Source organism: Bombus bifarius, unplaced genomic scaffold (genome assembly GCF_011952205.1).
Source record: "Bombus bifarius isolate JDL3187 unplaced genomic scaffold, Bbif_JDL3187 scf7180000009243, whole genome shotgun sequence".
In the NCBI taxonomy this organism is placed as follows: domain Eukaryota; kingdom Metazoa; phylum Arthropoda; class Insecta; order Hymenoptera; family Apidae; genus Bombus; species Bombus bifarius.
Genome location: NW_022884989.1, coordinates 3,102,543 through 3,123,634, shown reverse-complemented (window position 1 = coordinate 3,123,634; position 21,092 = coordinate 3,102,543). Strand labels below are relative to the sequence as shown.

The 21,092-nt window shown below is 36.8% G+C and overlaps 1 protein-coding gene across 13 annotated transcripts in view; it reads right to left on the bottom strand.

Moving 5' to 3' along the window:
- Positions 1-753: 753 nt before the first annotated feature.
- Positions 754-21,092, bottom strand: part of LOC117214741 (protein unc-13 homolog B-like) — a 371,198-nt gene continuing 350,859 nt past the window's right edge. For 5 of the 13 annotated variants that reach the window (XM_033461039.1, XM_033461040.1, XM_033461037.1 and 2 more), the window contains 12 exons: positions 12,561-12,702; positions 11,427-11,873; positions 10,589-10,739; positions 7,626-8,360; positions 7,125-7,346; positions 6,551-6,994; positions 6,344-6,475; positions 6,001-6,226; positions 5,112-5,264; positions 3,240-3,344; positions 2,806-2,968; positions 754-2,605 (listed from right to left, as the gene is read on the bottom strand). In XM_033461039.1, the coding sequence (XP_033316930.1) occupies positions 2,308-2,605; positions 2,806-2,968; positions 3,240-3,344; positions 5,112-5,264; positions 6,001-6,226; positions 6,344-6,475; positions 6,551-6,994; positions 7,125-7,346; positions 7,626-8,360; positions 10,589-10,739; positions 11,427-11,873; positions 12,561-12,702 (3,218 nt within the window). In that variant the 3' untranslated portion in view covers positions 754-2,307. The remainder of the gene's footprint in view (positions 2,606-2,805; positions 2,969-3,239; positions 3,345-5,111; positions 5,265-6,000; positions 6,227-6,343; positions 6,476-6,550; positions 6,995-7,124; positions 7,347-7,625; positions 8,361-10,588; positions 10,740-11,426; positions 11,874-12,560; positions 12,703-21,092) is intronic. The other 8 variants (XM_033461044.1, XM_033461046.1, XM_033461045.1 and 5 more) reach the window with 2 other exon arrangements.

Here is a 21,092-nt window from a genome sequence, read left to right as displayed (position 1 = left end):
CTTCTGCGTCTTCCTTCTGTTTCTTTTTTTTTTCTTTTGTTTCACAGTGACCACTTTTCTTTGCCTTTTTATTCCCATATGTAGGTTTCTCGGGAGATCCGATCGAAGCTTCGTGCAAGAACTGCGACATGTGTTCTTAAACAAGTGTTTCCAGAGTTTTCGAACGACATTAGATGCGAAACGAAGAACGTTAGGATGTCTTCCGCGGGGATCGTTTCCGTTTTGTAGCAGATTGAGGGACCGTTTAACGCGTCCGCCCTCGATTTTCCCGATTTTTCATTTTCTTTTTATTCTTCATATATAGTGGGGGAAGTCTTGCATTAGAGAATCGCGGGCTCTGATCTTCGTAACTTAACCAACTGTTCCCACGAGTGGACAATGTTTGATCTATATACAAGAGTAATATCGATGAGATATTTTTAAGCGAATAGACAAAGAAGTATCGATGTCCGTTATTTTCGAAGCTTGCGTTCCACCTCGTCGTTTACATATTTGGTTTTGCACGTTCACACAAAAAGCAATGATCGTGGAAAGGGGAAAGTGTCGAAGTTACATGATTATTTAAGTTACCATACATCTACCACGATATAAAGTTTAATTTCGAAAAAGTTAGGCTGTCGATTCGTAGAAATAGTAGTTTCTGGCTAGAACAGATCGAAAACCGGATTCTCTGTTTCACGATATTGTACGCAGAATGAAAATTGAAGGCGGACGAAAGGATCCTAACTCGTATGTTTCTTCCTCTTCTTGTTATTCTTTCTTTTTTTATTCTTTTCTTCTTCACTGGAACGGAATATCGGCTTCTTGTGTACGTGAACATCTTCATCGTATTAAACGTCGTATTAAAGGTCTTCGAAGCGAGACCCAAAAGGATGATTCACGGGGAATGATCGAAGTCTTCGAGCGGACCTCGTAATACGTTTACCACCAATAATCAGACTCTTACGATCTCTTGTTAATTCTTACAATAAGAACGTACTTTACATTACAATGCCTATTTTATTACTAACGGCGCGTTCCGAGTAACGTCGTGACGCGCCTATTGGTCGTACTCAATGCTACGTTAAACTGTTATTTAGAAAAACTTTTTTTCGTCAACAATGTGTTTCACATATCTACAAGTAAACTCGTCATTCCGAACAAACGGTCTAAAACGTTGTCTCTCACGAGTGTCTATATCTTATATGTAGTATTACATTTTCCTCATTGCAGCGCGATTCGTATTTTTTAGTTTTGAAAAAAGAAAAAAAAACACTCCCGATTCACGTTTTATATTTGCAACGTGCTAACGATCACGGACCCCGATTCGATCGTTCTTCGTGCTCTTCTTCGTTTTCCTTTTCCTCTAGCTGCAGTCAAGCTGCTTCCGTTTCTTCTGGGAGTCCGTACACGTCGAGGTCTAACCGCGCTGGACGTATCATCTACGACTAATTCGACTCCTTCCCTCTCCTTACGTTACGAATATTTACCAAATATATTACGTACTGGCAGCACTGTTTTTACGTGTCGCGTCTGTTCAGAACACTCTTCGATACCTGAGGTTTCATATTTTCCATTTTTACGGCACTTACTTGAACGAAAAATCTGTCCGTATATCTTCCCATATTCTTGACCAATCATCATCCTGTTTTCTACATTTCTATCGCTTTTCCGAAAAGATAGGAGGAATCACCCTTCCTCTTTTCTACTCTCTTTGTCCGACTTCCACTAGCTGGATGAACGTTTCGATTCGGGGACTTGACTTTCAACATGTTTACTCGAAAACCTTCTTTCTTTTTCTTTCTTTTGGTTTTGTCTTCCTTTTTTTTTTTTAATTCTCGGCTCATTCGGTTTATATAGGGGACGGGGCTAAAGCTCTGTGATTCGTAAAAAAGAGAGAAGAACACGCTCGACCGGAAGCTGACTGCGAAGGAAGCGAGAAGAATGATGTCGCACGACAAGGTCTCTCGTTCCCTCATTGACCGACGTTAGCATTAGAACCGAAAAGGATTCGGCCGATCGTCCTTATCGGTGATTTTTCTCGCTTATGTGTTTGCTGCAATGTGTGTTTCTTATTTTTATTTTGTGTCTCACGCGTTCTCGATATCGCATGTGTCTCGCGGTGTTGCTCGTTTTTTTTCTTTTATTTATTTGCTGAATTATTTTGTTTTGTTTGCTTTTTAAAGACTTCATTCTCGACAACGACGGCCGAACGCTTCTATGGTTTCCCCTATGGACAACGCCCCTCTCCTTCTCTCCTTCGAGCTCTTTCCAAACTCGAAGGACGCATCGCTTCGCTGTCGTGGCTTAATGCTGTGACCCTGAGCCTCAGGTAGGGTTCGGTAACGGTGTCTCCTGCCTGATATCACTCTTCAGTTTCACGAACTCTTTTGCGATCTCGTCGTTGTTCCTCTGTGAAAGAATCCTTAGGATTGTCCAGCCGGTCTCGTCCATCTGGATTCGTTTACCAAGCGACAACCAGCAGGCGCACGAGCCTTCCTCGACGATGTCCTTGAGCTGCATTACTGCTACACCGACCAGCCTGTCCTCTCTCGCGAAACAGTAGTCCTTCACGCAGATATGCAACTCGTAGAAATCAAGTTGCTGCTGCTCATTGCCGATCATGCTACATACGTCGAAATAAATTTGTTAATATCGATCGAATGTGTGCATATTGCATGAAAAAGATCAATGATCATAATTCTAAATTTGTTCCATATGTAAAGAGTATATGAAACAGTTATTAAAATTGTTAGTTAAAAGGCATTGGTATTTTTTAAATAAACAGAGGACAAGTAGGATCTACTAAAAAATAGAGATACTCACAAGTCAAAGCTCTCGTTGAATTGCGGCGACCAATTATTGCTCTTTGATTTTGTCGATTGCTTCCTCTTCTTTCCAGTTAAATGCGGTCCGATCAAATTTACTTCAACGTACGGTCTGAACATTCCCGTAGCAAGCTGCCACTTCAAATCGTTCGCAGCGACAACTACAGAGTAAAATGTATTAAATATGACAATATTTCACGATGCTTATATATATATTATATTCTAGAATAATTATATGTATGGTAATATCACTTTTTCATACGAAACTATTACAAAACGTATGAAATAATAGTTGGCAGGCACCTAGATGAAGATCTTTAACGTTATAATTAATAAAGACATGATAGTCTAGACTTATCTTTTTATAAGATATTAATTTAAACTATATAATTTATAATAAAATATCGATAATCTAAAGTAAATAAAACATACCTTTGACAGTGACCTTCTGTTCGCCAGTTCCAGGATGTGTGAAAAGATCCACCTGTATACTGACTTCTCCGACCGAGCCTTCCTCCGTACCGGCAGTATCTGGAACTTTATCAACGATAAGTTAGATTTCATCTGAAAATTCCGATTTCTAGCCGCTAAGTACTACGAGAGAGAAAAAGGGAGCTTCGGTCACCGCTATCCGAGGCTAAAATTCTCAGATCTGATGCTAAGATACTATGATCAATGTCTAGTTCTAGAGCAGATTACATGCTCTAATCATATGCATATATAGAACTTTGTCTCTTTGAGTATTTATCAGAGAAGACGAAGTTGCTGTGTTGTTAGAGTGTCTCGGACACGCATTAAATACCTCAAGCGTATACAATTTGAAAGAGTTTGATACAATTGGTTAATTAATCGGCTTCATCGCTTTCCGACCAACGATCAATTGGCGAATTGTGAAAATCTACATTTGCCGCTCTGCTCGACGTGCAGATTATAACGTTTGATTATGCGTTTTGTAGCTGATAATTAATCGATCAGTTGTATGGATACGTAAAATAGAATGAACCATTGCATAGGTATCAGTTGAATTAGAGAGCTGCATGTCTCTTGAAAGAAATAATTAAATTGGAGTGGTGAAATGGTGAATTGGCAGTGATAAATTGAACAAAGGTCTATAGGTGTTTATGTGTAAATGTGTAAAAGCTTCAAAGAAGATGATTAAAGAAATGCTTAGTGTAAAAGACAATGTTAGAAAATGGCAACCCTTGGAGCGTGTAACACACGCGCAATTTTTATAAATTGCGTCCAGAACAATTGCCTGTAAGATTTTATAATCTATGTAATGTATAATTTTACATTTGTCGTCGAATAAGAAAGCAAAAAGAAATGAATTACTGAATGTCACGATCAGAGTCTGATAAACTATTTACTGAATCATTTTCTTCGCGATCACATAAATTAAGTAGAATACGCGTGGGTGCAAGATAAGTCATAATGGGGTGGCCATTTTCTATGGTCGTTGTTTTGCAAGGTTTTCGGTAGTATCTAGCAGCAACAGCGGTAGTAGTGATAGCAGCAGCGTTACCTAGTACAACTATCGATCATCGAGAAGTTTTCGGGACGCTTTTGACTCTTCCGATACTAGTTGTTCATGAACATTCGGATGATTTAGCCTCGTGTTATTCCTATAGCTCGTAACTGAACTCTTACAAGCAATTATTGTACCGAAAGGGTTGATTCTGCTTAAATTAACAGTTTAAGTCATAATACATTTCAAGTTCAATAACACGTTGCTAATATTAGTAGCATTTGTACATGAGCATTCAAAGATTACTATGTTTCAAGTTACGCATCTATTTCTTAAACCAATAAACTATTGCCATGCTTTCGTCTATATAGTTAAGCAAATTTAATTAACTTCAATACAAAAAAGCCATTTCTTTATTTTATAATCAGGAACAAGTCACGTAGATGCCAAATTTTCAATATAAATTCTTTTCGAAAAATTTTGCAATTAATAATTCCTCCATTAATAAAAAAAGAGTATTACTAAAAAATTCAACATATATATATATTTCAAACCATTGATCAAATCCAAGTATTATTTTCAAAAACCCCTGTTTCTATTAACCTATTATATTAATTTTGGTTGGAACGAAAGCATAGAGGTATAGGCGATTCGAGTATGAATGCCCAAAGACTATCAGCCAAGTAGCCTATCTAGTCCCGAAAAGACAGCTCGGTGAATAATGCAATCACAAACAGTTCACTACGTCCTAAAACGAGCGCCTAGGTTCGAAAAGTGGCCAGAAGTCAGCGAAGAATTCCCGAGGCTTCTGCTCTAAGGTGGCTAGTGCTCTCTGGTACCTTGTCGACTCTCTCGACGAAGAGAGGGCTTGCTCTGGCGAAGGGGTTCCTCGAGGCTTTCCATACCCTCGGCTCCTTCCCCTTCGTCACCACCTCTTTCGCTGCTCATCGAACGCTGACGCTGACGCAGCTTTGACGCATTGTTCAGCGGCACTGTCGCGATAATTTTGGTTACGTGGGTTGTATTCGTACCTCGTGACGAATTTTCCAAAAATGTCGCGCTGTGTGTGTATGTGTATATGTGAACGGATGATGATCGCAAACGAGCGTGCATGGCGCAACGAGTTAATTTTCACGTTTCAATCAGATTTTAAATTCGATCTTCACGCGATTGGTATTTGGTTGCATGTGGTACCTGTACGAGCGTCTTATTAGATACTGTTGATGAATAAATTTATGGAAATTGACGGTAACATGTACGTTCGTAGATAACGTGCGTCGCGATATAGCGGAAGCCAATTTTTTGATTAATATCTTCGCAGCGTTTAATTTAGTTGGCACATCGATCAAATTATAGATTCTCGCTTTGTTTGGAATTTTGTTAGTTGTCATATATGATGATATGTATGTACTGTGCGCTGGACAACTGTGTTTGTCTTTTCACGCGATAGAAACATACTTTTTATTTGCCATCCAGATGCGAAGAAAGTACTCGTTTATTTGATAGTAGTTCCACATTATAGTTGCGCCCCTGTTTTTGTTATTTATAGCGAATAAAATTTTGTCTTTGCTCGTAATATATTATCACCAATGCTGATAAACGAAAAACGAATAAAACCGTGATTATGTATATAGTTCTGATTTCTAATATCGATCGATGATCTTTTACCTGATACCAGATGAAAATGTTTATGAAGCTATTTGATAAATTGTTTAAGAATCGACTTACCTTGGTTGACCTGAGACGTAACAAAAGTCTTGATGAGGGTGTCTGTTGTTTGCGTATACAAGCTCAAGGCGTATCGTAAGCTCTGCAATTCTGGCGATTTCTCTAAGAATGTCTTCTTCAGACCGTTTCCACCCGCGTGGAAGTACTGTTTGATGGTATCGAGAGCGACCTCGAGGACCGCACACTGTTTCGGGGAAAGATTCTTCTCTACTTCTTTAGAAATATCCTGTGAACGATATGAGATTAAAATAACATAAGGTTTTTTTTACCTACTAACGATTGAGCACAGTTTTCAAAATATTGAAAGGAAATATTAAGTATACACTATTTAGATTAAACACACCATTACACCGCTCAGTGCGTTTTTCACATCCGGTTTACCAACCATGTGGTTCTTGAACAGTTTCGACATGTCTTCTATCTTCGCATTCGCGGCTAAGTTCTTCGCATTATCCGTCAGATTCTTGAACATCATCTGTAAAATACATGTACAAATATATTTATCTGTGTAACATACATTCATCGAAAGTTTCGACAGTGGAAAACATACGCTCTTATCCGACATAGGTGGCAACACCACCGTCTTCTCTAAAATCCTCATGACGATCTTCCACAATTCTTTCAGCAGCCTCTTCAGCACAGTCTTTTCACAAGATTCGGCATACAACGACAAACTTCCATCGAGAAGATCCATCAAAGGACGCAACACTTCATCAGCTTCCACAGCTACGTTATTTCTTTGAGCAGGTTGCACCTGTCCACCTCCTTTAATGGCTAGCAATAAATCGCCTAACTCTTTCACCGAAGCTGTTATCCTTGGTTCCAAACTCTTTGCAAAGAGCATGGCTAGATCGTCGAGTGCTCCGTTCAGTTGCTGTTGAAGTTCTTTCAGAATGTTCGCCGCGTCTTCTTCCAATTTTTCTCCACCCATCGACTCGAACATCTTCTCTAATTGTACTCGAAGTTGCTGAATATTGTTCATGAGAATGCAAGCCTAAAAAAGAAGACGATTCTTACTTGAAAATGATATACGGACACAATGAGACTTGTTACTTGTAAAATATCCTCCAATGAAATACATCTTATCGATAAATCTGATCGTTATAGTCGACTGTTAAACGTACGATTCTTTCTTCCTTCAGGTGACTTGGGAATTCCTTCTTCACGATATCTGCATAGGCGACTAACACTTTCACGATGGTTTTCGCGAACCTCTTCATGTATCTCTTCCAGATCTCCGGATCAGGACATTCCAGCTTGGAGACCACGTCGAAGCACTGGGTTAATTGTGTGAAGACGTCGACGACGGAGACACTGAACAGCGCGTGTTCGCTGCTCTTTTGGAACTGCGGTGAATTTACACAATGTTAAACCATTCATAAATTTAAGTACAATATATTTTGCTACATCGGATGAAAAAGAAAAAGACGTATTTCAGAAAGTTAGTAATTGATTTAGGGTAGTATATCTTCTTTATAAAACTATCGGAAAAGATATATTTCTACCGTCAGATCTTCTTCTACCCCTCGTAATCAACGAGAATCATCTTTTTTTTACAGATTGAAAAAATTTTCTTTCGAGCAAGTTAATCGATTTAATTAAACCTGAAGGAAAGGGATACTTACTCCGTCCTTCTTGTCTCTGCTGAAGGCACCATGGAGATATTCCAGTGAGACGTCATCGTTCTCGTTTAGCCACTGCATAACAAACGGTTCGAACCACGCAGGATATTCGGGCACCGCGCCCTTATACGGCGGTACGTCCTTCACGTAATTGGTGTGCAACCACTTGACCTTAAAGTGAAGGTTCATATAGGCCGAGGACTTGCACAGTCTGTGTTGTTCGTGCTCTTCTAACGCGTACTTCATGTCCACCGCGAACAGAGACCACATGGTGGCCGCCGACAGTTGACCGATATTCAATTCCTGAGGGAATTGGTTCAGGACAGGGGCATAACTGTTCTTATCTTCGTCGATCACCGAAACGATCAGCGCGATCAGCTTATGCCAGAAGTCCAACGATTCCAGGCGAGGTCCATGATCCTCGGCGTCTCTCTTCGCCTCGCTTGGATCCACTTGGAATTCTCTGTTGTAGATATCGTAACAATTTTCAAAAAGAAACTGATAGGTCGAACGAAGACACGCTTTCACGCAATCTTTCACCACGGTGCTCGCTCGTGGAGGGCTGGACAACTCCAAAACCTTCATTCTGAAGAACGTGATGCTCGTCAACAGGTCGACCGTGCTCTTCAAGTCCATCAGCTTCTCCTGGCTCGAGGCCGGGAAGTTATTTCGGTACATTGACAGATCGATTCGCAGCGAGTTGTGCAGTTGATCCAGTAATTTCACGAATTTCTCTTTCTGGAACGGTAGAAATGGACCGTGAACGACCAAGGAAAATGTATTTTGTCGGTATATCGAGTTCCCATAAATTACGGGCGTCGTCGGCCAGGGAGAAGGACCTCGTCTTCACTCAGTCCAGCCATTTATACGTCCCGGGCAAACAGGAACGATCAAAAGTTATGTTATACTTATCTCGGTCGGAAAATATATTAGATATGTGGGATTTTGCTTTTAGGCAGCTGGCGTTTAGGGAAGCATATCGACGAGTAGAAAGGTTTTGTATTTTTGCGACTAATACATAATACAATATCGTATATAATGTATTATGTAATATATATTATTTATTATGTATTATAATATATTGTATATTACATAATATATGTATATATACACATGTATGATATCATACATAGTTAAAATTTTATAGATTCAGTAACATTTCTAATTATAAACTCTTTCTACTCCTAATTTCGCTATTTTGGATTTTCTGGTAGACTGTCAAATAAATAATTTTCTATTAATATCTCACATTTTTGTGATACAGATTTTAATATACGACAAAGATTTACTTAATACTGTTAGAATAATTGAAATGCTTATCAATGGCTAACTCTCCATGTCTCTATATGCAATGCTGCTATATGTTATCAATGTCGTAAAACCTTGCTAAAAACAGTCTTTTCTCTTTGTTTATCGATACTTCAATGCACGGATAGTGTACAGAACTTGTTATTTATTATTAATAACAATAGGAAAGTTACTACTACTACCAGTAATGAGAAATAAATAAAACAATAATTATTACAAAGCTAGAAACGTTCGAATTAAACGACTGGCTTGGAGACTGAATTTATTTTCAGAATCGTCGTATTTTATTTGACGAAAAGACAGACTTTTGTTGATAATTCAGTTAGGTAAGTCAACGGTGTTGTTTACGGTTAGCAGGACTTTACGATCCCTGAGGTGCTCATATGGGAAAGAATTCTGTAGGTAGGCTAGATCCAGAAGAAAAATGAACATCCAAAGAAAAGGAGAATCCTTGGGGGAAGATTTTCCAAGCATCGCGTCGAACGCAATGAAATTGAAGACGAGTAATGATATTAACAAGGACGATGTCGAATATATCTTTTCCCTTTCAACGATCGTATTTTTATTTACTTTTCACCATCAATACTGCCTTCTGCGATATTCTTCACGTAATTTATATCGTGCAAAAGAGAATCATGGAATAAATAAAATTTATCTTTTCGATGAATAGCTTCGAAGATTCCCGGGAAATTAGAAAACACTTCAATTATTTTCTGCGTTATTCGATGTTTTATCAAGCTCTTTGCTCTTTCCTTTACTGTTCATCTCAACTTTGAAATAGTTGCTTTTGTTGTAAACCTTCGATCTTCTTTCGTTAGCGTCCAGCTCAGTTATTTTCTTCTTTTGTTGGCGCTTTTGCAACGAAGATAAAGTTATTGGGTCGCACGTTCACCACTGTACAAGACAAAGTCATGCATAATTCAAGAACGTCGAAACCAGGAACGCTCAGTTTTTTCGCTGCTGACAATTTTTTCGAAAAAATTTACATTGATTTACCGAAACAATCCTCTGTGCCGAACGATAGAATCTGCAATTCCGGCAACTCTGTTTTAAATTAATTGTATACTTTTACATTTCTAGTAGAATTAAATGTAGAAGGGTCTTTCAAGTTCACTTCATTTTTCTACATATATTATTCAAATTTCAATATCATTGATTAATAAACTATATCCATAATACGAGCATCTAACAGCAGAAATGACGACAATAATTCAGTTTTGATTTCCAATTTCCAATTTCGCGTTCAAAAATTCATCAACGCGGTACCTTGATAACTAACGTGACATAATACAAGGGAACAAGATGTTAATTAAAACTTCAATTAAAGCAAACTCTGCAAGTTCATATTGTCAATGTCCAGCCATTGGAAGTGACGGAAGGGGAGGAGAAGAAACGAATGAAACAAAACAAAAAAAAAAAAACAGTTTAATTGAAGAATTTCACTATGGAATTGGAACAAGCATACGTAACGCGCTTCCCGCAAAGTTTCCAAAGCTAAGCAACCAAATAAATGTGAGAACTTAGACTGCCAATAGGGAATCGTAGAAGCATTTCTCAGTCAGATTCTCGCTGTTCTTTCATTCATCCTTTCTTGATTTATTTCCCGATCTAAAGGATCAAACAGAGCTAATCTTCGATGTTCCATTGTGTCAACTTACCCCGAAATTGCTGGCGGCGAATCTATCACTGGCCGAAACAGCGGAACTCGCGCTCGTATGAGCATAATATGCGTTTATGTTCGCCAGCAGGGTGGACATTACCGCTGGCACACCCGGGCACAGGTATTTCGTGGAGAGGCAGTGAAAATGCCTGGAAAAACATTTGAAAAGACACGATTACTAATGAAACTTGATAACATAATGATTTTAACGCTCAGTAGCTTCCGATGATATCGTAATGCATTCCGTACTTTTGCCTGTATCTCTTCAAAAATACGTAACACGTTCGTATACGACAAGCAAAATTTAAGCTTTACTTTTATGCCAAATATGTATTGTTCATTAGAGAAGAGAACAAGTATACCGAAAATCAAGTGCAAACTGAGGTGTTCCTCGCGTTTAAAAGTTAATTTATTTATAAGACAGAGAAGAGAAAACTAAGCCAATCGTGTATTCAGGGTCTCGTATGCTTATCAAGTTCTTACTTGTCCTCAGTAAAACACAAGTAAGGTACACTATAGAGTTATCAAGCATAAGATCCTTAAGGCTCGGTCTTCAAATTTGACCGTACAAATTTCGAAAAAAAGAGCTTCGTATAACGTCATCTTTGTTGGCGGCGTTTGTTTCTAACAGAGTCTTAAGAATGTGGAAGAGAATATTCGGTCGATCGGATTGTTGGAACGAGAGTTTCGAACGGTGATCTTATGCTTGCTAAACGTTTGCCTTTAGCAATTAAGCTATTCAGCCCGTCGGAGAATGTTTTCTGCCAAACGCTTAATAACTTTGAATATAACTGCCGCCAGCTACGTTATATACTTTCATAAACAAGACGACTCACGTCATTGCTTGATAGATGCTCTCGATGCCGTATCTCATCGCGAATTCATCGACGAGCTCTTCTCCAGGTGGATCGAAATACACCTTCCAGGCATCGTCTCCTTTCGCTTGAGGTAGAGCCACCACGCCGTCGTTCTTTTCGCATAAGCTATGGAAGAGGTTCTCGTGTAGGCAGGTGTACTGCACGTGGTAAGGGGCGACCTTCTCCTCGCCTTTGATCTCAACGCTGATGTGCAGCCTGATCGCGCCGGATACAGCGCTCTTATCCGTTCTCTTCTCTAGGTTATACCACACATCCATCTCGCCGCTCAGCGTACGCACCTCGATGATCGTTTGTCCAAGGAAATCGTCGCTCTCCCTTGTCAACTTTTGCCGTAGCTTGGATTTCAAGTCGTTGTCCTCGTCCCATACTCTCACTTTTATTCGGTCAGACGAGTTGTGGCATTCGCTATAAATGGTAATTCGAGTTTATCAATTAGCAGATTTTAGAGATTGTGTTTGAACGTCGATTGGGATTTCCAGTCAAGATCCTTGTGCTTGATTAATTAAAGGATCGTTTGGACGTTATATCAGATTGTGTTATTTATACGTATAAATATTTCAATTATTCAAGAATGGAAAATTCGACGAACTCTTTCCATAGGATTATGTAGTCGAACTTTGGTAAAATATTTACGTCGAAGGATGCACGGTGTAGTAGAACTTTGCTAATAAAAACTGCGTACATATGTATGTGTATGTGTAATAATCGAAGTTCTTCCACACTACATATGATTTTTTTAAATAATCGAACTCAATCATTGGTAGAAGTTCGTTTCATTAACTGTTATAACAAAAATTTCGTTTCAATAAACGGAGTCTCGTTGCAATTTTAATTATTTTGAAAAGTAAATTAAGCGAAACGTAAATGACAGGTATATCGAAATTACAATTTAGGTTTTACAATCTCTGGGAAAGAGTGGTTCGTTTTATTAATCGTAGACGTTTTGACGTTCAATTAACACTTCGTAAGTTATCTGTTATAGAAAAGGAATTGATATTTCCATCGTTCCATCTTTCTCTTCTTATACCAACCGATATTGATATTCATATCGCGTTTAAGATGAACTTGTAAGGTTACGAAAAAATTACTCACAAGTAAAACTTCTCGTGCCAAACTGGATTCAATTCCCTCGGCATGGTCCTGGTTCGTTTCTTCACTTTACCGACTTGGACAGTCACGTACGGATCAGATGTACCGCTCTTGTCTTTTGCGATCAGACCTTGGGCGCAGATCACTGTGGAAGTTAATCGAAGATTAGACAAACGTTTTATGTAACTTGCCTAACGCGATACGTGCCCCAAAAACGATATTTGCACTCCCCGGAATTCGCTTCTTAGGGTTTTTCCTACCTTTCTACTTACCTAGCAGAAAGTTTAGTCGACATTTATTGTATTCGATAGAAAGAAACTTTACCTGTTACTGTATCTAAGAAAACGAGAGAAATTTAATGTCTTTTGAATGCTGTAAATTATATGGCATTTTTGTTAATATTCCTATTATTGCATCTTTGAAGATCCAATCACGTCATGACGAGTTCAACGATGTCGTTATCGCATCTGTTTAGCTATGGAATATATTCTATTCGAGTTAATAACTCTCTGCATAGTTTACAAATAGATTTTCATATCGTTGGTTTTTAATGCAAAACTTTAAGATACAAATTTTATCGAATGTTCCTCAGAAATCTAATGGAAATTTTCACCAGTGTGAGAATATTTCTCATTTCTCTGTCATATCCTTTTTGATATCTTTTCGAATTTTTAACTAACTACATAGTTTTTTTTTTATTTATTTAAATTCTACAATTTGTCCAGTAGGACATTTGGTAAAATATCATAGCTTAGTGGTATAATAATATAACGTGTGGGTGGCTACCCCCAGCGGGGTACCATCTTCGTGTTTGTTAGCTTATATCCTTTGTGAACTAACTACATAGTAAGTAATATAAAAAGACAAGTAATTTTTTTATTATTCTCTAGTCTCTTACACGTTCTACGTATTTCTTTTTCATACCGTTTTCACATATTCTCTACGATACATCCTACGTTTACTATTCTCGATACATATTATCACCTCGAATTGTTCACACGAATAAATATCCATTGCGCTATTTTCTGCCACACAATTCTTCTTACGTTCTTTAATCTGTCCCGTGCAATTCCAGTGTTTTGATCGACGATCTAACATTCGAATACCGTCTTGATGGTACAAAATGACGGATAACCGGCAGGCACCGGTAAAAAAGTAGTAAAATCAGGAAATCCACACGCTTAGGTAGAAAAGAGGATTATGTTCTTCAGGAGGGTCGTGTGTTAAAACACGTTACGATCCGTTCTACCGGTTCAATTCGTTTCAACAGCGTACGGTGAATCGTGGACAGGGGGTTACCAGTTACGAGATTCGAAAGTAGGCCGTACTTCCTAGGGCAATAAAACTTTTACTGCTAATCTATTGGAATTTTACGTCGTACAGTGAATTTCATGCGAATGCATCATGCTGGAAACAATTAGGGAACCATTTTCGATGAAAGTAACCGAATACCGCCAACGGGAGAATCTTATTTTTAGGGATGAAGTTACTTTGGACGTATCGAAACAGTCGTTGATTTTAAATTTATTACGAAGAGACGAGATAAGTTTGATAGATAAGATTGAAGATCGGAAATTTCTGAATATTTCAAATTATCAAATGTTCAAACTGTCTAATTGTCAAATTTTCCAAGTTTCTAGATATTCAAATAGCGAAACTCTCAAGTGTATTGAAATATTCAAATGTTTAAGTTCTCGTGTTTCATAATTCTCACAGATTTTCGAATTCACTGACTTTTCGTTTAATCTTGTCCGTTCAATAAGTCTGCACTTACTCGAATTTCGCGCATTGTACCACGGCGAGATTCTTAATAGATTAAAAGCGGATTTTGTCAAATTGATGGTGATATCGCTTTTATGGAATTTATGCCTAAATGAAATTTAATTTTTCCAATGGAGATTAAAATTTTCCAATTGCAGCTTCTAATACGCAAACGCAAAACGATTCTATGTAAAATTGAATTTATTTGTAGCTTGCTGCGTAACGTATCGTTTAATAAAATCTGTCGATTCGTAGCTCGTCGTATTTTGAAGGAAAGACGTAGGTTAATTAAAAATTCTGTAATTTTCTTAAAAGAAGTTGCCTGCCAGCGTAAACTGGAAATGATATTTGAAAAGCTTGCCAGGACTTTGTTCGGTTGCCCGGAAGCTTCAATTTCTGGCTATGCGCGTACCAGTTTACAAAATTTCAGCTTCCCATTTTCGTTTCCATGGATGTGCAAGTATTGCCAACGAGGACATTTAATTTCGTTTGAATTGCACGTTTCTTTTCTTCGTATTCTTAGATGTCTAGCAACAGGTAAACTGGATTACGTCAATATTTTCTCCGAGTTACGTTTACCTTAAATTCAGCGTGGCATGAAAAGTTAATTAAACATATTACACGTTAAAATTAACGACTAACACAGTATCTCTCTCCTGATTATAATATTTACACAAAAGAATCATGTAGATACACCCTATTTTTTTTATTTACACTTAAACATCGATTTTCTCAGTAACATAGAATCCTCGAAGGAAGTATATCTCCTTAAATTTACTTTGCTTTTTTTCTGCAAAAGTATGTACTTTAAAAACCGTATATAGAGATCCATATTAGATCCAAAGTAAAATAAAATAAAAAAAAAAAACATTATTAAGACACATTTACGTGTATACATGTAACCATAATCGGTGTATTTATATTTTCAAACGATCATACCGATAGGCTCATGCACATCTATAGTATATAACAATGTAACAACCATCGAACTCAGCACTCAGAGGTCACGTTTCATGGCAGCCACCTCGTAAGCGTGCAAAAGCTCGGCGTAAATCGTGTGAGGAATACATTTGACAAGTTTTCATTTCTAATTCGAGGTGGCAGCAATTCGGGAATGAGAAAATCGACTGGTACGTATTGTTGCTGTTTCATATTAAACGAACACGTCTATCAAAATCGAATAATTCACCCGATTAACGAAACGTGTTAAATTCGACATTAGAACGATCAGAGAGTCTTTCACAGTAGTTTTGGACCTCTTCTTTCCACGATTGTCTTCAGAACCATGCAAGTCACTTAAATAAAATTAACTGTGTGAGTGATTTTCTATCGAGATAGGAGTATGATTATATTATGGTTTGAGGTGTAATATAGTTGGTTTCTGATTTTTCTGCTAACTGGAGTTTCGCGTTTATTGTTATAGAGAAACTCGATGTATCTCTTGAAGTTACGAAAATATGTCACGTGTGAAACTATACGTGACAAGCGACGACTCTGCATATCGATGGCTAGTTTGAAACATATGAAACTAATCGGATGATATTTTGAAGAATCGAATACATTCACTGTGTACACTGCTATACGTTATCAGTAGCTAATTTTAATATTAACAAAATCTTCCCAAAATTTCTCTTCTTCCTAAAAATTATTAACATTGTAACCCAAATCACTACCACTTCGAAACAAATTATATCCTTAAAAATAATCTAAATTGGTATATATATATATACATACAACACATTACTTTCACATACTTGGATATACACATATAAAAGTGTATACATTTATATATTATATATATATATATACACACACAGTGATACACACGTATAGAAAACATATATATTACGACAGATTGGACGTTAACGTGCTATTCGGACAGACAGACAGACACACATGCCCATGCTACTAACTCGTTAAATTCGCATCGCCGATTGCAGCGGGGACGATCGCCGATGCTTGCCCGTCCTCGACGAACGTCGATCTCATACCTAATGCTCGTAAAAAAATCTTCGAGCCATGGCCACAATCCACTTCATCATGTCGACAGAGTCTATGTTTGGTGCTTGTGCGTGTGTGTGTGTGTGTGTTTGTACGTGTACCGTTCCCACGATCGAAGATGTTCGCGATTCAAAATATCGTAGATTATCGTAAAATTAATATCTACGATAGAAACTATATGTATGTATCGTGTAACTGTGTATAATGTCGTTTAATAATTATATGTACCATGAAACTTTGTGCTATCTGTATATATATATATATATTTGTATGTAAATCTAGATATATATGTATGTATAGTAAAATCGTATCTATATATGTACCGTAAATACGAATATTTACGATCGAAGTCAAATGGCATCGATGCTTGAATTTTTGTGCACTTTCATTGTGAAATTGTCCTATGCGTGGATCGTTATAATTTGATCGATTGGTGTGTTCGATCGGTTTAACGGGAGAACAATTGCAGGAAATTTGGTCGCTGCGACGAAAGTCACAGACGAGCCGGTCTTACGCGGAGGCCGACTAACGGAGGGTGGCCCAAGGAGACCGTCCTTTTCTAAATCGATACTCTACGGGGAGTGAAAAATACTCTAGAACTGGCTACGGGTAATCGCACGGAAGGATAGGGGACGTAAATCTTGTGCTACAAATGAGACTGATATATAGGGTGACTTGCCTAATTTCGGTGTCTTAAATATTGCTTGTTTTCGATGGTGGTAGTAAATTTCAAAGGGAAACGTTATTCCTTTCGATGGAGTAAATACTACGACGAGGGAAACGTTTCTTTTCTCGGCGTTACATCCTTTGAAATTTCGAAGTCGTCGATATTTTATTTACAAAAGTACATGTGAGAAGTCGATCATTTTCAACACTTGTTAAAATAAGTCATTTTTTCTTCCGATCGTTCGATGATAGATGTTTCATCGTTTATATTAATTTGTATTATTTTACAGTATTTTGTATTATTTTATATTCTTCATACTGATTATAGGTATGACAGATATCATAGAGATCGTGGATCACTAGATTGATCTTCATCTCAGCGATTTGGATATGATTGTAAAAATATGTATATATATTATTATTATATATACAGGGTGGTTGGTAACTGGTGGTACAAGCGGAAAGGGGGTGATTCTACGCGAAAAAAGAAGTCGAAAATATAGAATAAAAAATATAGAATAAAAATTTATAGAATAAAAAAAAACGTCAGTCGAGATCTACAGTGAGATCCATTATAACGAGACGTGATAAAGTGCACGCGTACCGAGCGAAAATTCAAAATCGATTTTCTCGAAAACAAAGCCTCGAACGAAAAATTTTTATTCTATATTTTCGACTTCTTTTTTCGCGTAGAATCACCCCCTTTCCGCTTGTACCACCAGTTACCAACCACCCTGTATAATACGTTGGTGATAATTAATAAAAGTATACTGATAATCTGGAAGCTTCGAGAAAAGGTTTCGTTTATCGTAATATTTGCCGCTGCGAATAATATTTTCCTCCAACATTTTTTCCTTATCATCAAAAGCATGTAAAATATTTAAGACACTTCATATTCAAGGGACACGCTACAATATCGAGAAAGTAGGACAAGCGAGTGCGAGCTCTCGGTTTTTTCAGAAGAGGATTTGGGAAATTCGACGAGTAAGTAATAATTTGATTCGATACAGTCTGAATTTTTTTTCTAGAATCTTGAAACGATTTGGCAAATTGTTCAAGTCATATTAATTTTCTAACGTGATTACTTAAGTTTTATTCGATACTTTAACATTTGTGATCTGCACGATGCGATGTATGGAGAACTTTAGTTAAATCTCATAGACGCTTGTTGTTACGTTGTCGTAAACGATAAACTTGGAGACGTGATTCAAATACTGTCATAGTTTTAATTAGTTCTATTTAACTTAATTAAATTCTAATTAACTTCGTGGTGAAGCATAAATCAAATTATAAAGGAAAACTCTGCTATGAAATAGTTGTCATCACGTAAGGATTATTCTTTTCAAAATTTCTGCGATAATTTCAATTGCAAGGGATCGAGAAATAAATTACGAATTTTTAGTTATTTCACTGCTCCGTTCGTATATAATTTATAACAAAATATATCGATCATCCGAAGCAAAGTCTCTCCATTAACTATTAAATAATAATAGAATTGAAAATAGTCGGTAAAAATGTGTAATTTATTAAGTATTACACAAATTATTTGCATATAGCGAGAAGTTTACCAAATCAAATTATGCCCCGATGAATTTCCAAAATTCTCAAAAATTGTTCATCACGTTTCGACTTACTTTTACGTTAAGAGTCTGTCCCTTTTTATAACACAATTTTTATCGTACACTTTACATCAACAAATTTCGAGTCAGATAGCATTTATAAAAATTAATATCAAACTAACTACACGTAGTGGACAATTTATCTTTTCAAGAGGATCAATCCGCTTCGATTTACTAATCGCCGAGATTTCCGGCAGCAGATCGAACCAACTCGGAATAATATGCCCATGTTGTAGTAGTGCTACAGCTGGCTTGGCCAATCAAACTTTCAATTAGCCAGCTAATTAATTGATGGTCAATAAACGGGTAATACCGGCACGACTATTCAGATGCTGATGAAGTCAAGTGCAATGTCAATGAAATTTTCGAACGATCTACCTAGCCACGATTTACTTATGCGAGCTTTCATTAATAATATCAACAATTAACTATTATTGATATACTGGAAAGTGGAACAAAAATTGATAATTAGAATGTTGAAAGTTTGGACAAATTTAAGAATTTATAAATAAATTATGTAAATTAACCTAGAAATGGTATTATTTTGAAAGTGCGTTATATTGGAAATTTACATGTAAAAACGTTTTTTTTTCATTCATTTTAAAAAGATTTAAATTCTAAAAATACTGGAAAAGAAATAATTTTGAGATATTTAATTATTGACTTTTTTCTTTTCATTCCAAGTGTACCATCAGACTCCAAACGTTGTGACGTGTATTTTTTCTTTTTTTTAATCTATTTTTATGATAGAGAGTAAGTAAAGGAATAGTAGAGTCGAGCTATAGTTTTATATCTAAACTCTAGCAGATGGAAGAAGAAAGATAGAAGATACTATTTCACTATAATTGGGGCACTAAATTTGCATGATATTGGATGGGATTGTACAATGAAATTACTGATCGTGTTCAGTCTTGAATGAACGTTTCTCATTTTGTTCACTTGTTTTTTCGGATCTTCCGGAGAACGTTGTATTTCTTTAATTTCGCCAGTAGAATTTGAGAAGAAGTAAAAATAGCATCTGATCAGGCGCAAAACCTCGTTTTAAACCTAAAATCTATTAAACATAAAATTTCCTATTTCCTCTCTACGAAACCACTTTTACAATTCCAATGCAATATTTAACCTATAAATCAATTTTTCACCTATCCTAAACTTGATGTTTTTAACGCGAAAATATCTTGTTAAGAAGACGAATAAAAAATTATTTCTACGACATTTTTAATATTTTTTGATCGATATTTTGACCGTTAAAAAATGACAAAATCCTTTATAAATAGAAGGAACCTCGAATAAAATTTTACGTTATCATCGAATAAAATATATTTTCAGCCCCTTTATCGATCTTATCTTACAACGCGTCTCGTGTACTCTGCTGTTCTTGCATTATTCTATTTGCGCGACACCAGGAAGTCTGAAGATAAACGAACCAACTCTCTCACGAACACACATCGGTTAATTTGTACTGTTCATGGGACATGGGAAAACCATTCCTTAGTCGAATATTTGAAGTCGAATCGAACAGGTCAGACGTGTTTTTCCTACAAACATTCGACCGCGTGATGGCTCGTAAATATACAAAGTTAGTAAACATTCGTGCAAACTCGCGTGAAGTACATTTCGATAATTGAGTTGCAGAATGTCAGGTTTTGTTTTGGTATTTTCAGTGTTGATTTACTGGAGATCATTTTTTGCGTTATCAATTCGGTGCTCCATTTATCGAACTCGATTGTTTCAAGAAATTGTTTGTTTAGAAAGAACGAGGAGCAGTATTAAAAGGTACAGTATTATATATTTTTTTATTTTATTTATTAAAACATATTAAACCGGTGAAATATCTCGAATCGATCAGGCACCTTATAAACAATGGAATCAATTAAATTCATAAGATTTGTTGCTTTTACGTATTTCACTCTCATGTCTCATTCGTACCCTTCTTCTCATCATTCCTTTCGATTTAACCTTCTTATTTTCGTTATTCTTTTTAAGTGGATCAGTTCCTCATATCCTGAGACAGTTCGAGGACCGTTTTCTGCGTTACTTAATTTTTTTCTATTACCCGCGTCTGTATATTCCTTTTGAATGGTTGTCACAAAATTTTTATCATAGCAGAAAGTTCAATTTTTATTGCCGCATCGCACGAATAACAGTATCACCCTAGCAAGCTTATACAATTCTTGAAGACTTCCGTTTGCATGGTTGAAGCAATAAAAATTTTATAGCGGCACTGTCTTTTCATTGTTTCAAGCAACGTATCCCCTAAAATTACATCATTTCTATAACGTTTCGTATTTTGTTATCTCACCTTCTCCAAGTATCTTTCAAACATATACATTTCGATTAGGAGCTAACAAAACCCAAGAAGAATCTTCATCACGACACACGATTTCCGGTTACCTTAAGTAACTCCAAGCTTCAAGCTTCTCACGAACTTTGAACTCGCTCATTGTCCACAAAAAAAAAAAAAAAAAAACAGAAAAAAGAATCATTC